The 15,845-nt window shown below is 43.0% G+C and overlaps 1 protein-coding gene across 2 annotated transcripts in view; it reads left to right on the forward strand.

Moving 5' to 3' along the window:
- grb14 (growth factor receptor-bound protein 14) overlaps positions 1-15,845 on the forward strand; it is a 185,844-nt gene that overhangs the window by 154,749 nt on the left and 15,250 nt on the right. For both annotated transcript variants that reach the window (XM_070875533.1, XM_070875534.1), the window contains exons 8-9: positions 11,123-11,203; positions 14,486-14,602. In XM_070875533.1, coding sequence (XP_070731634.1) covers positions 11,123-11,203; positions 14,486-14,602 — 198 coding nt within the window. The remainder of the gene's footprint in view (positions 1-11,122; positions 11,204-14,485; positions 14,603-15,845) is intronic.

Here is a 15,845-nt window from a genome sequence, read left to right on the forward strand (position 1 = left end):
AAAGAATACAGCTTAAACTCTAAATGGAGTAAAAAGGAGAATGCAGATACATTTACACAAGTTATCCCAGCCTCCCCCCTCCAATTCCCCTAACTAACTCAGTTATAGCTCTCAGGGTTCAGGGGCTATGCTCACCAATCCCTTTGGACAGTTGCCAGTGAATCATGTTTTCGGGGTTCGCTGCACTTGTCCTTCTAGGCAAGCCGTACCCTGGACGGAGGAAAGGACTTCGGACTGCGTAGTCTTCAGTTGGGGTGTGTCCGTTGATGCGCTAAGTTGCGTTTCGGATGTATGGGAAAAGTACCCACTTTCTTTGGTTTTAGTTAGTCCCTTTAGGTAATTTCTCACCTGTTGGCCATTCAGAAGTAGATTGTAGAGTGGAAATAAATGTCGATTCTTCGGTTTTTGCTGAGTTGGTTTTGCTTGGTCGTTTCGCTGGTTGTGATAGCCCGGGTTTGTCAATTTGGTTGTTGACAACCTTCCATTTCGTGGGCCTCATGCTTAGTCAGTCCTTGACGATTTCTTGTAGGTTCCTTCACGAATCCATTTCTTCACTCTGGCTGCTTGTGCCTGTCTCTGTTCTGCTTCATCCTGTGTTCTGTTTCGTCCTTCCTTGTAAAAACTGGGGGATAGATTTATCCCCCAAAAAAGGCTCCGTTATCTCCCATCAAATCTCTTGGCCTCTGTTTAAACTGTTCTGTTCATTGATTTTCAAATGTCTCCTTTGTCGCTCGAGCAGTAACTCGATTAGAATGTGAGAATGTGCTATCACTGGGTTTGCATTGTTTTAGGATTGCCCAGTTTCTTGACCATGATTTCCAATGTGCTTGATTGGATAATTCGATTATCTCTTCGAGGGTGAATAGCCTGGGGTCCTTAATGCACAAATTTGGCCCCACCTCCTGTATTTGATAACACTTTTTCGCAGCCAAAATGTTGTAGAATCTTAAAATTGATATGCTCTTTCCCATAGATGTTTAGGGGATCTCCAGCTTCTGTAATTTAGGTCCATTTTGAATTCCTTTTCCTATGAGTCCAAACACTGGGGGGGGGGGGGGCAGGGTGGGGGGGCTCCATGAATGCATCCCCTTTTATCCCCCGCAGGCTTCGTCTGCCCCTTTAAACTCATTTTAATAGCCCAGAAAGGAATTCTTCTCCTCGGCAGGGGAAAGGTACCTGGAATCTTTGCGAGATATTGGTAAATTCTACACATTGTAGGTGACCCTTCGTTCCCGGGTATAGCCTTGGTGGCAACAGGGTCTGTGGGCTGCGCCTTAGGCTCTTTCAGGCTCGTGGCGAATGGTGCCATCGGGTGCCTGAGAGGTGGAGCCAATCAGGGGCAGGGTATCGTTGCCTCCTTGCCCTGCAGCTCGTATATATTAGCTGCTTGTGGCCACACTCCGTGGTGCATCACTCTGATCCCAGGGACGCAGGCTACAGCATTGGGTAGTTCACTGAACCTGTGTGCTCCCGATGGGTGTTTGCCCACTGCATTAACTGAATGCGATTGAAATCCTAAATCTCACAATGTTTCATTACTCATTGTAAATAAACTGTAGCTCCGATCGCAATCGCACAACTTTTCTTTGCTTATTACATGTATGAAACTCTGATCATCAATTACACGCTTTACATTACATTGATTGAGAATGTGGAACTGTCTCTAAGTGTGGTGGGTTTCTGGCCTCCTTTGAGAGCCTTGCTTTCTTTTCCCCAATCCTCCTCTTCGCTAGGTGCCAATTGTTGCACCATCAGCGCTGCACCTTGTGGTCTGGCCGCTGGCATCTTTTTCTTCAGCGCATCACCTCGTGGTTTGGGCGCTATTTTTCTCCCATCCGCAATGTTGACTGCTGTGATCCTCTTCTCCCCGGGTTCTGCCACCGAGGCTGGGAAGTCACCTTTGGATCCGATTTTTTTTCCTCCGGTGTCCTGCCACTGGAACCTGGAAGGTGCGTTCGGGTCGTCTCAGCTGGATCATCTCCATGCAGTTGTGCTGAGCGGTCTGTGCCTCGGGTGCTGTGCTGGTCTGCTCTCTGGTGCTGGATCCAACCTTAGGTGAGGGCTTGCTTTGCCTCTGAGCGCGGGAGACGTTGATCGCTGGAGGGATGAAATCATCCCAGCTCCAATGGATCTTCTCCATCCATCTTCTTCCGAGTAGCATTGGTCCATCACCTGCAACAATCCACAGTGGTAACTTGTGCACTGTGCCATCATGGAGTACCTTTACATCTGCACTACCAACGACTGGGATAAGTTCATTGGTGTAGGTGCGCACCTTTGCCTGTACCGGGACCAACTTGGGTCGTTCAGCCTGATTGTCCCATAGCCTCTCAAAGGCTTCTTGATTCATTACTGACTGGCTCACCTCCATGTCCACTTCCATGAAGACTGGAACGTCATTTATCTCGATTTCCATCCTCAACGGGAAACATTCGGTGGTGCAGGTAAACATGCCATACACCTCATCGTGGAGCTGAGCTACCTCTCTGACTATCGCTTTATAATCTGCGCTGGATTCATGGCCATCTGCAGACTCTTCTTCAACATAGTCATATTTCTTTTACACATTTGCTGGAGGTGGCCCTTTCTGTTGCAGCCTTTACACACGTAGTCCTTAAAAAGGCACTGGTGAGCCTTGTGATTCCCTCCGCAATGCCAGCATGGTGCTACTCGATTAGCCCCCCTCAGTGGACTCTGAGTTAAGCGACTTGGGGGCCTGTTCTCTCTCTCTCCCCTGAGGAGATTCATGTTCTACAATCCAGCCTCTAAAAGGCGTCAGTCTGTGTACAGTACTTGCTGGGTTTGAGTCATCCGTCTAGACCCGCAGGTCGAGGTCGTGAATGCCTGGCTCATGATGATGGCCTTCTGCAGTGTGACTGTGGTATCCGCAGATAGTAGCCTGTGAAGAAGGCCCTCGTGGCTGATTCCAATGACAAAGATATCCCACAGCACTTGGTGAGGTGGTCGTCGAAACCACACGGTGCCACCAGCCTCCTGAGGTCTACAGCATATTTTGCGATTTCATGGCCTTTGGGCCTTCAGTGGGTATAAAACCGATGTCTGGCTGTGAGGATACTCTCTTTGGGTTTGAGTTCTTGGATCAGTGTTACAAGCTCCTCGTATGTCTTGGTCGTTGTCTTCGCTGGCGCCAGCAAGTCCTTGATGAGACCATAGACGGTGGGCCCACAACTGGTTAGCCGGATAACTCTGCGCTTATCAGCCAGATTGGCCGGATTGTCACCAGCCAGGTCGTTTGCTGTGAAGAAATGGTCGAGGCTCTCCACAAAGGCGTCCCAATCATCACCATCGGCGAACTGCTGCAATGCACCAAGGTTAGCCATTTTCGCGTGGAAGTCCATAATCTCGTCGCCAATTGTAATGTCTTTCGATGCTCTGATGACTCCATGAAGCAATGTATTGTACTTGAACTGTAGTGACCTTAGTCCATTTAATGTAACTCCAGAGTGAGTATCGCACATGGTAGCCTGCCTTTTATACTGGGCCTGGCACACCTGTACAGGTAACCAACAATTTGCCCTCTGGTGGCACATCATATGCAATAGTACAATCAGTACACATGTTTGAATACATGACAATGATCTGAAATGGTTGAACTCAGTGAGTCTGGAAGGCAGTCAAGTGCCTAATCGAAAGATGAGGTGCTGTTCCTCAAATGTTATTAGGACAGTGTAGGAGGCCGAGGTCAGAGTGGGAGTGGAGCAGAGAATTAAAATGGCAACTGACTGGAAGCTTGGGGGACATGCTTGCAGACTGAATGAAGGTGTTCAGCAAAGCAGTCACCCAATCTGCATTTGGACTCCCCAATGCAGAGGCGACAGCATCGTGAGCAGTGAATACAATCTCATCAATTGAAAGAAGTACAAGTAAATTGCTGTTTCACCTGGAAGGATTGATTGAGCCTTGACCAGTAGGAAGGGAGGGTGTGAAAGGGCAAATGTTGCATCTCCTGTGCTTGCGTGGGAAGTGGAGCAGGTGTTGGGAAGATTGAAGAGTGGACCAGATTGTCTCAGAGGGAACAGTTCCTTCAGAATGCTAAAAGGGGAAGGGAGGGGGAAGATGTTTTATGGTGGCAGAAATGGCTGAGGATAACCCATTGAATGTGGAGGCTGGTGGGGTGGAAGGTGATGACAAGGGGAACCCTATCATGGTTCTGGGAGGGGCCATCGTTACAAAGAACAGGTACACTTTTTTTTTTTAAAACCAGTTTGGCTTCATGTCTGTTGCAGTTAAAACTTCTGACGATCTTGCACTGAATGTGTGAAATGCTGAACTAACATCAGTTAACATATAGTTAGACTGCTGTTCTTCAATGTGTAGTAATAGAAACAGCTAAGACTATCTGCACCCAGAGATACATGCAACTTGCAGCAATAAGTGAAATTATGAACTCAATGAAGAAAAACAATTTGTAGGCATTGCATTTTTCTCCTAAACCCTCTGGTGCTGAAAGGTACAAAGCAGAACCTTCAATCATAGAATCATAGCATGATACTGCACAGAAATAAGCCATTCTGCCCATTGTGCCTGTGTGGCTCTTTGGTCGAGCTATTCAATTAATCCCACTCCCCTACTCTTTCCTCATAGCCTTGCAATTCTTTTTTGAATGTTACTATTGAATCTGCTTCCACCACCCTTCCAGTCAATGCATTCTAAATCATATCAACTCTTTGAACAAAATCATTCATGGCTTCGCTCAGCACAAATGCGATCTGCAATAGAATCAGCACCAGAATGTAGTGGTGCAATATGATGCTGTTCATCAAACAGCTCAGTAATTTTATATAAAGAAAAGTTTGAAAATGTAGTTAAAATTGTTTGTTTTTTCACCCCATGCTATCTTCATGCACCAATAGTTTGGGTAGCACACCAATGGGTTGGCCTCCATAATCTTATGGGCTCTGGCACGCCAACACCACTGTCTGTAATCAGCGATGCCTGGATTTTCTATGAGCAGTTTGCCCATGAACTTCACTCCATGCTATTAGCGGTGGTGGGAGTGCAGAGATCCGATCATTTCTAACAAGTTAACATTGCTGCACTCTCTTAAGGTCCATGGAGGTTTGTGTGCACCCATTCTTCATCTAAGCTATTTCAGATTATTATTTGAGATTTTAAGTGAGGTTAATTCATAATCAATGCTATATGCAGTGTGTCTTGACTTTCTCTTGAATGGGCCAGATTTTTCACTGTGCCTCACTTAAAGCTAAAAAAAATTCTAATTTTGTAACATGTTATTTAATTGTACTTTGATGGGGTGCATTGGCTACTACATCAGACATTGTCTTGCCTACCAATTCCCAACATTTGTATAAATTAAATGTCTTGGGCAACTATATGGGAAAAGACTTGCATTTCTAGAGTGCTTTTCACAATCTGAGGACTTTGCAAAGGGGCTTACAGTCAATGAAGTGTTTTGTGAATTGTAATTGCTGTTGCAATGAAGGAAACATGGCAGGCAATTTGTAGTCAGCAGCTTCCCACAAACAGCAGTAAGATAACACAACCAGATAATTTGTGTTTAATAGTAATGTTAGTTGAAGGATAAATATTGGCCAGGTCACTTGGATAACTCCCCTGCTGTTCTTTGAATAATGTCATAGGATCTTTTATGTTCATCTGAGAGGGCAGAGGGGTCGCTTTTTAATGCTTAATCCAAAAGATTGCACCTCAGTCACTGCAGCATTCTCTCAACCGGGATTATATGCTCAAGTGCCTTGAGTGGATCATGGAAAGAAGCATGAGATGGCCCACTCCCATTTGTTCTTTACTTTGTACCAGCCATGTGTACAGCTCCAACGTAATACTCTACAGGAATATTTTTTTTTTTGCCTATTATTTCTCCTTCATAAAATGTTGAGATTATAGAATATAAGTAAATTATGTGACTTTATTGGTGATGCATGGTTTTCTAAAATGTTCTTGCAGAATTCTGTCTAGCTGGAATTATGTGTCATTCCTCTACTGGTGTTATTATCCCTCTCCCTCCCACTCCCATAATAGCTTTCATCATATATACTACACTGTCAATCAATTTAAATAACAAGTGTGCCTCCAAATTTGCACAGGCATGCAAGCCTGGCAGCCTGGCTAACTAAAGAAATAAAGGATGGTATCCAATTTAAAAACAAGGGCGTACAATGTGGCCAAAATTAGTGGGGAGGACAGAAGATTGGGAAGCGTTTAAAAGCCAACAAAGAACGACTTAAAAAAAGGATTAAGAAAGGGAAGATAGATTATGAAAGTAAATTTGCACGAGATATAAAAACAGATAGCAAGAGTTTCTATAGGTATATAAAAAGGAAAAGAGTGGCTAGAGTAAATGTTGGTCCCTTAGAGGACGAGACCGGGGAAGTAGTAATGGGGAACATGGAAATGGCAGAAACTCTGTACAAATATTTTGTATCAGTCTTTACAGTAGAGGACACTAACAATATTCCAACAGTGGATAGTCAAGGATAGGGGGAGGAACTTAACACAATCACAATCAGGTGGTACACAGTAAGATAAAAGGACTAAAGATGGATAAATCCCCTGGACCTGATGGCTTGCATGCTAGGGTCTTAAGAGAAGTAGTGGCAGGGATAGTGGATGGATTGGTTGTAATTTACCAAAATTCTCTGGATTCTGGGGAGGTCCCAGCAGATTGGAAAACTGCAAATGTAACGCCGCTATTTAAAAAAAAAGGGCAAATAAAAAGCAGGAAACTATCCCAGTTAGCTTAACATTTGTAGTTGGGAAGATGTTGGAGTCCATTATTAAAGAAGCAGTAGCAGGACATTTGGAAAAGCAAAATTCGGTCAGGCAGAGTCAGCATGGATTTATGAAGGGGAAGTCATGTTTGACAAATTTGCTGGAGTTCTTTGAGGATGTAACAAACAGGGTGCATAAAGGGGAACCAGTGGATGTGGTGTATTTGGACAAGTTATTATTTAAATGAAGAAAGATTGCAAAGTGCTGCAGTACAGCTGGACCTGGAGGTACTTGTGCATGAAACACAAAAGGTTAGTATACAGGTACAGCAAAGTGCTTTTATACTCCACCCCCTTGCAAAGGGGATGGAGTATAAAAGCATGGAAGTCTTGCTACAGTTGTACAGGGTATTGGTGAGGCCACACCTGGAATACTGCGTGCAGTTTTGGTTTCCATATTTACAAAAGGATAGACTTGCTTTGGAGGCAGTTCAGAGAAGATTCACAAGGTTGATTCTGGAGCTGAGGGGGTTGACTTATGAGGAAAGGTTGAGGAGGTTGGGCCTCTACTCATTGGAATTCAGAAGAATGAGAGATGATCTTATCGAAATGTATAAGATTATGAGGCGGCTTGACAGAGTGGATGCAGAGAGGATGTTTCCACTGATGGGGGAGACTAGAACTAGAGGGCATAATCTTAGAATAAGGGGCTGTCCATTTAAAACTGATGAGGAGAAATTTCTTCTGAGGTCTGCAAATCTGTGGAATTCGCTGTCTCAGAGAGCTGTGGAAGCTGGGACATTGAATGAATTTAAGACAGAAATAGACAGTTTCTTAAACGATAAGGGAATAATGGATTATGGAGAGCAGGCAGGGAAGTGGACCCGAGTCCATGATCAGATCAGCCATGATCGTATTAAATGGCGGAGCAGGCTCGAGGGGCTGTATGGCCTACTCCTCCTATTTCCTATGATGGGATTGTGCTCACTGGTGCCGTTCAACATTGAACCTTCCACTGTACACTAGACGCAGCTTGTGCCTGCATGCCAATGTTAAGCTTGTACAATTTGCATGATTGTGTTGCTTTTCTTGTTTCAAGGCTACATTTTGGTTTTTGGGCTAAGTATGATGTAAAGATATGGGTCATTCTGCTTTCTTCATGATATCACACTGTGGTTGAAGAAGCATGAGTCCACCAGCCCGCTTAGGCCAGAAACTCTAGAGCCCTGCTACCATCCTGCTTCTATTCACCCTCACCGCCCCCCCCCCCCCTCCCACAACCACCACACACCTGGAAAAACTGTTTTGGCCCCGTCAGCCCTTTTTCAAAGAAAGGATGATAATGGTATCCATGTCACTTATCTGCCTTGCATCCCACTTTCAACTTTCAGGACTCCAGTACACCACATTTCAGTGAGCAATCTCTACACTTGTACCAGGTCCTGCTAAGGTTGGGGAAGTGGGAACAGCCAGCATTTGGAATTCCCCACCCTGCCCCCACTTCTTGAGACTGGAGAACCATGTCTGGGGCAGACTGGATCAGACAAGGCACCCCCCCAACCCCCCCCCCCCCACCTGCCCCCCTGAGGGGGGAAATAAAACTCTCAGTAAGTGAGGCAAGACTGTGACTCTACATTTCCCAGATCTTATGCTTAACACCCACCATATGTACCCAAAGGCCTGTGCTTTTTCTGTGCCAACATCTTAATGTCTGCAATACTTATGACAAGGAAGCATTGTTGAATGCTGTGTAAAGAAACTTCAGCAATGTAGCTTTTGTTAGCAATGAGCATTGAGAATTTTGTAATTAGGTATCATCTCCTACGTATTTGTGTATTTGTTTGTAACTTTGAGTGTCCTTTCTGTCCACATGCCAATTTTAGGCTCGTCTAATTTGCATGATTCCATTGCTCTTCTCATTTCTGCTGCAAGACTACATCTGAATGGGCCGTGGATGGTGCAAATATATTGGTTCTACTACTTTCTTCATGGTACCATTGTGGGAAAAGAAACACATGTAACAGAACCAGATTTAAGAGATTACGTTGCTTTCTCCAATTCGAATAGTCGGTGCACACAGTTTGTAGTGTCCCTTCAGACCCACCCCCTGTACCATGGTTCAGTTTGGTTGAGTAAAGGAAAATTAATGGTCTAAAGGACAAAGGGTTTAATTAGGGCAGGGAAAACAGAGTACGAGAAGAAGCTTGCAGGGAACGTTAAGTTGGACTGCAAAAGCTTCTATAGATATGTAAAGAGAAAAAGGATAGTAAAGACAAACTGAGGTCCCCTGCAGTCAGAATCAGGGGAAGTCATAACGGGCAACAAAGAAATGGCAGACCAATTGAACAAGTACTTTGGTTCGGTATTCACTAAGGAGGACACGAACAGCCTTCCGGATATAAAAGGGGTCAGTGGGTCTAGTAAGAAGGAGGAACTGAGGGGAAATCCTTATTAGTCAGGAAATTGTGTTGAGGAAATTGATGGGATTGAAAGCCGATAAATCCCCAGGGCCTGATGGTCTGCATCCCAGAGTACGTAAGGAGGTGGCCTTGGAACTGGCGGATGCGTTGACAGTCATTTTCCAACATTCCATTGACTCTGGATCAGTTCCTATGGAGTGGAGGGTAGCCAATGTAACCCCACTTTTAAAAGAAAAAAAGAGGATGAGGAGAGAAAACAGGGAATTATAGACCGGTCAGCCTGACATCGGTAGTGGGTAAAATGATGGAATCAATTATTAAGGATGTCATTTGGAAAGAGGTGACATGATAGGTCCAAGTCAGCATGGATTTGTGAAAGGGAAATCATGGTTGACAAATCATCTTGAATTTTTTGAGGATGTTTCCAGTAGAGTGGACAAGGGAGAACCAATTGATGTGGTGTATTTGGACTTTCAGAAGGCTTTCGACAAGGTCCCACACAAGAGATTAATGTGCAAAGTTAAAGCACATGGGATTGGGGGTAGTGTGCTGATGTGGATTGAGAACTGGTTGGCAGACAGGAAGCAAAGAGTAGGAGTAAATGGGTACTTTTCAGAATGGCAGGCAGTGACTAGTGGGGTACCGCAAGGTTCTGTGCTGGGGCTCCAGCTGTTTACATTGTACATTAATGATTTAGATGAGGGGATTAAATATAGTAACTCCAAATTTGCGGATGACACGAAGTTGAGTGGCAGTGTGAGCTGCGAGGAGGATGCTATGAGACTGCAGAGTGACTTGGATAGGTTAGGTGAGTGGGCAAATGCATGGCAGATGAAGTATAATGTGGATAAATGTGAGGTTATCCACTTTGGTGGTAAAAACAGAGAGACAGACTATTATCTGAATGGTGACAAATTAGGAAAAGGGGAGGTGCAACAAGACCTGGGTGTCATGGTACATCAGTCATTGAAGGTTGGCATGCAGGTACAGCAGGCGGTTAAGAAAGCAAATGGCATGTTGGCCTTCATAGCGAGGGGATTTGAGTATAGGGGCAGGGAGGTGTCACTACAGTTGTACAGGGCATTGGTGAGGCCACACCTGGAGTATTGTGTACAGTTTTGGTCTCCTAACTTGAGGAAGGACATTCATGCTATTGAGGGAGTGCAGCGAAGGTTCACCAGACTGACATATCAAGAAAGACTGGATCAATTGGGCTTGTATTCACTGGAGTTCAGAAGAATGAGAGGGGATCTCATAGAAACGTTTAAAATTCTGACGGGTTTAGACAGGTTGGATGCAGGAAGAATGTTCCCAATGTTGGGGAAGTCCAGAACCAGGGGTCACTGTCTTAAGGATAAGGGATGAGCCATTTAGGACCGAGATGAGGAGAAACTTCTTCACCCAGAGAGCGGTGAACCTGTGGAATTCTCTAACACAGAAAGTTGTTGAGGCCAATTCACTAAATATATTCAAAAAGGAGTTAGATGTAGTCCTTACTGCTAGAGGGATCAAGGGGTATGGTGAGAAAGCAGGAATGGGGTACAGAAGTTGCATGCTCAGCCATGAACTCATTGAATGGCTCGAAGGGCCGAATCGCCTACTCCTGCACCTATTTTCTATGTTTTATAGATGTCTAACTTGTCGTGCATATACTGTAAGATTGAAGAAATTTGTACATCTTGGAAATACAAATGCTTGAAAAATTAAATCTACTGTATTTTTACTTAGTTCATCAATGGTGTGGAGATGCATTATTTTAAGGTGCAATACTGCTACATTTAATAACCTTGTTTTTCTTAACATAAGAAGTAGGAGCATGCCTGTTCCGCCATTCAATAAAATCGTGGCTGATCTGATCTTGGGCTCAGCTCCACTTCCCTGCCGCTCCCCATTAACTTTATTACAGAATTATTCAACTTACACTGGTTTTAAATCTTAATTGGATGCATTTTATCCCCTCGTGTTTTTTTTAAGAAATCTTTTATTTTGCAGTATGGAATACAACTGTACCAAAATTATAAAATACCACAGCAAAGGAGAGGCAGCCTCACATCACTGAATTCATCACCGATGGTATGGAGTTCAATGCATAAAAATGTGGAAAATTAGAGTATGACTTTACAGTTTAAAAAAAGATGATTGAGATGCATCATCTTGATTTAATATCCAATCTCATCATTGCAAAAATTACCTAGCATAATTGTTCTCTTGTATTTTAATATGCCTAGAAAAATTGAAGGCGGTCAAGATGAAGAACTGATGGCTTTTTTTTTCTGTGCTATTTCACTTATTAAAACATGCATTATATTAAGGTATTTGTAAAGAAGCTGTAGTGTTCGCACATCATCGTGCCTTGCTGTAAACTACAGCTGGTTATTAGTAATCCTTGGTTCAGATTATCATCCTCCTCAGCTGGAAAAGAATGTTGCTCTTGCACAAGTATTTTTTTTAAAGTGGAGGTGAATTAATTGTTTAATCAACTTAATCAGATGATCTGCTATAATGGAATGGAAATTGTTGAATGATTCAAGGGTTTCCAAATTTTGAACTTTAACAAAGGTACAGCATTGCCCTCCACTTGCAACAAAGACCAGTGCAATACAAATATGAACAAAATTTAAGTTTTTTGGGGGCTATGAGGGTTATGTCAAACAAGAGAAATTTGGCAGTCTGCAGTGCAATGAGACAGAACTCGAGCAAAACTTTATTCTACCAAATTTTGTTGAATAGATGAAGAAGCAGGTTAATCATGATTCCACTCAAATCAAAATACTTAATTGCACATCTTTCCTTACAACTCACTTGTGCACATTACTAAGCTTACTAAATTGAAATTACTAGTCTTTCAAAAAAGTTTGCATTGGGTGACAGAACTAATAATAGAAATGAAGTTTTAAAAAAAAAACTGCACAATCCTGGTTGATTCAGTATTTAAGCCTGTAATTTGTGGTCAGCGGCAAAATAAAAGCTTTCACCCCTGGCCCTGAAGTAAACTTCTCACAAAGATCTTGCGATCTCTGTGGCAAGAAGTTCGGCTTTTTTGACGTGCAGTCAAAATCAGTGCAAGATAATGGTGAATCCCTTAAACGAGCTGCTGTGATCTCAACAAGCTGTCAAAGCAGCCAATCACAATACAGAATTCTCACAGATCGAGAACCAGGAAGTGAAGAAGCTCCTTTGATTCTAACATTTTAAAAATGAGCAAAACAAAGTTTGGGACTCACATGAGGAAAAGGTAAACCTGAAATACAGATGAACAAACTTTATATAAAAAAAATTGGGTCACAGCACAGCCAGTGTTCGAGTATTGAATGGCTTGATGTTTCAGCATTTCAGAGTTAGGATGCGCATGCACTACATCCTGGAGTTGCAATCAGTTTCAAAGGGGTAATAACAGCAAACTCTCCGTTCGCTGTTATTACCCACTGCAAATTCCAGGCCATTGATTTGGACTATAAGAAAGATGTGGGTGTGAATGGCAGTAGTGTTACTGAAGACTTTGTATGGCTTAGATTAGAGTAGGGATCAACCCAATGATCATCTCATTCATGATACTGAACATCAGTACGCTTGTGTAGCCCCATTGCATCCTTCCACTTAGTACAGGTTTTTCAAAAATCCACCACTTGGTCTTTGTTCTTTTATACACTATGGCAGTATCATGTAAAACTATATCTTTCATGTATTCATGAAATAATACTTAGCACTGAGGATTACATTGGATAAATTGAATGTGTGCGATATTCTTGCCTTTAGTGCAGTTTAGAAATTCTTTTCTTTTAAATTTACTTCCACAAGGCTTCTCCAGTTGATTACTGGAATTTTACTTGATTTAGTCCGATTACACAATTGCATTTCATTAATACTAGGTGGTAATTTCTTTTCTCTTTCTCTCCATTCCTCACCCCCACCCCCCCCCCCCCCCACCCTTACCAGTCCCCCCTCCCCTACTAAATGGAATGCCTTTCCTTATCTCCTTCCCTAGCCTGAGTGCTGAGACTAATTTTAGCATCCTGCAATCACCACAGTTCACTCAGCACAGATCCGTGATAAAATTTAGAACGTTCCTAGTTTGTTTGGCTCCGTAATACACTGTGCAATGCATTGAGCCAGAGTCCAAAAGGCTCTAATATTTCAATTTCTGTAGCATAACCTTGATAGTTTCTTCACAAATGCCCAATGCTACTGTCCATTTAAGTTTGCCATTGACCTCCTATAAAATTTATAATCTTTAAAGGTTCTGGAGCTGCGCGTAATGGTGGTAAGACCTCATTTAGTTGCATTGTCATCAGAGTGGCTTGCTGGGCCACTCCAAAAAGTATTGTTAAAAACAGAGCATTGGACTGGAGTCAAGTGCAGGTCAGAACAGATAGTGATTGCAGGTTTCCTTCCTAAAGGACATGAGTAAATCGGTTCTTATGACAATCCAGTAGCTTTCTCAAATACAAATTAGATTTTATTGAATTCAGTTTAACAACTGAGGAACATAAGAACATAAGAACATAAGAAATAGGAACAGGAGTAGGCCATACGGCCCCTCGAGCCTGCTCCGCCATTCAATAAGATCATGGCTGATCCGATCATGGACTCGGCTCCACTTCCCTGCCCACTCCCCATGACCCCTTATCCCCTTATCGTTTAAGAAACTGTCTATTTTTTTCTTAAATTTATTCAATGTCCCAGCTTCCACAGTTCTCTGAGGCAGCGAATTCCACAGATTTACAAACCTCTGAAAATAAATTTCTCCTCATCTGTTTTAAATGGGCGGCCCCTTATTCTAAGATCATGACCTCAAGTTCTAGTCTCCCCCATCAGTGGAAACATCCTCTGCATCCACCTTGTCAAGCCCCCTCATAATCTTATACGTTTCGATAAGATCACCTCTCATTCTTCTGATTTCCAATGAGTAGAGGCCCAACCTACTCCACCTTTCCTCATAAGTCAACCCCCTCATCTTTGGAATCAACCTCGTGAACCTTCTCTGAACTGCCTCCAAAGCAAGTATATCCTTTTGTAAATATCAAAACCAAAACCAAATATGGAAGTTAAACTCAAGGTTGTTATACAGTACCAAACCGCAACACTACTGTAATGGTAACAAAGCCATCTATATATTCTATTTTGCAGTTTTTTCACCAGTGAAAATGCAATCTTTTCTTTCCAATGTACTCAGTAAGAATATTTATGAACTAATAGGTGTTTCTATTTTGAAGCTGTGCTGTCTTTTGAATTTTGACTTATTAATGATGCCTGAATGATTATTACTTATGGATTATTCAGACATTGACTTGTTTAAAAACTGTTTTATTTTAAACTGTACCAAATTATTTTTGAAAGAATTTATTTTGTCCTCAGAGGAGCATCTCAGAAAATTCACTGGTAGCTATGGATTTCTCTGGACACAAAGGAAGAGTAATTGAAAACCCCACAGAGGCGCTTACAGTTGCTGCTGAGGAAGGGTTGGCATGGCGGGTAAAGCCTTGAACATTAGCCAACAAAAACTCTCGTATTTTTTTAACTTGGTGATACAGAAAAGAATTCAGAGAATAATTTGAAGTGCATCATTATTTCTGTCCATTAACTTCCTTTCCTACAATTAATCCATTGTAACTACATTTTAATTACCAACTGTCCAATGGAATTCTTTTTATAGTGATTGATTTGGTCATTAGCCCCCAAAGGATCAATATAATTGACTGACCAGTATAACCAAATATAGCAATTCCTGATGTGTGCTGTTGTTTCATGATCTATAATGTGTAATATATTATTAAGCAATGCTGCTGAGCACTCAGCAGCAATTTAAACAGCTGCTTGGTCTACATAAAGTGATTCCTCTTCAAAGTGGTTCATTAGATGTGGAGTGCTATGGTACATTTGAGAGCTTTGCTCAGGCATTATATAAATGCAAAACAATCAGTTGACATCTCGGGCTGGATTTTCCGGTCCTTTGTGCTCCGGGTTTTGCCCCAGAGCAGTGTGAAAGGCGGCAATCAGGTCTCCTGCGCCCCTTCACGATCCTCCAGTCCGTTTTTGCGGCAGCGCTCAGCAGCACCACCAGGGAAGAGCGCCGTCAGGTATGCAACACTTCCCGTTGCGACACCGGCAGTAGTTTAGCCATTTGCCAGTTCCGTCCGACCGGAAGAATGCCCACAATGACCACCTGTGAAATCAGAGTGGTCCAGCCATGCTGAGGAAGGCCAAGTCCTCCAAAGTTAAGTGCGGGTGTTTGTTCGCTCAATTTTTTTCAGCAACTTATATTGTGGTGGCGTGTGCAATGTTTTAGGAACGTTTTTGTGTGGTTTTATTAAAGGTTTCCCCCCAGCCCCCAGGCCTCTGAGCGCACACAGCCCGGCACTTTAGTTCGCGAGTTTCCCATTTTTGTGCCTCAGTGTACAACGCTTTCCTTCGCGCTGCCCAGATGGGAAAAATTCCTTACCAAAGCGCAGACTATTCCCGACTGGTAACTTTCCGGCCTGTCTCCGTTTTCAGCCCGAAAACAGAAAAGCCTAACATACAGCCCCTTGAGTCTGAGATCCTTCCTGAGGACTTCCTGACCTGCTTGAATATTTAGTTTTTTCTAGTTTTGTTTTCAGATTTCCAGCATCTACAATAGCTTTTCTTACCATGAAAATGCAAGTTCATTCTTAAATCGCTGCTCAACCTTTCTCCTCTGATCTGCTGCTCAGAATGGTAGTCTTAATTTGCTCCTTTT

The sequence above is a fragment of the Pristiophorus japonicus genome, chromosome 3 (assembly GCF_044704955.1).
Source record: "Pristiophorus japonicus isolate sPriJap1 chromosome 3, sPriJap1.hap1, whole genome shotgun sequence".
In the NCBI taxonomy this organism is placed as follows: domain Eukaryota; kingdom Metazoa; phylum Chordata; class Chondrichthyes; family Pristiophoridae; genus Pristiophorus; species Pristiophorus japonicus.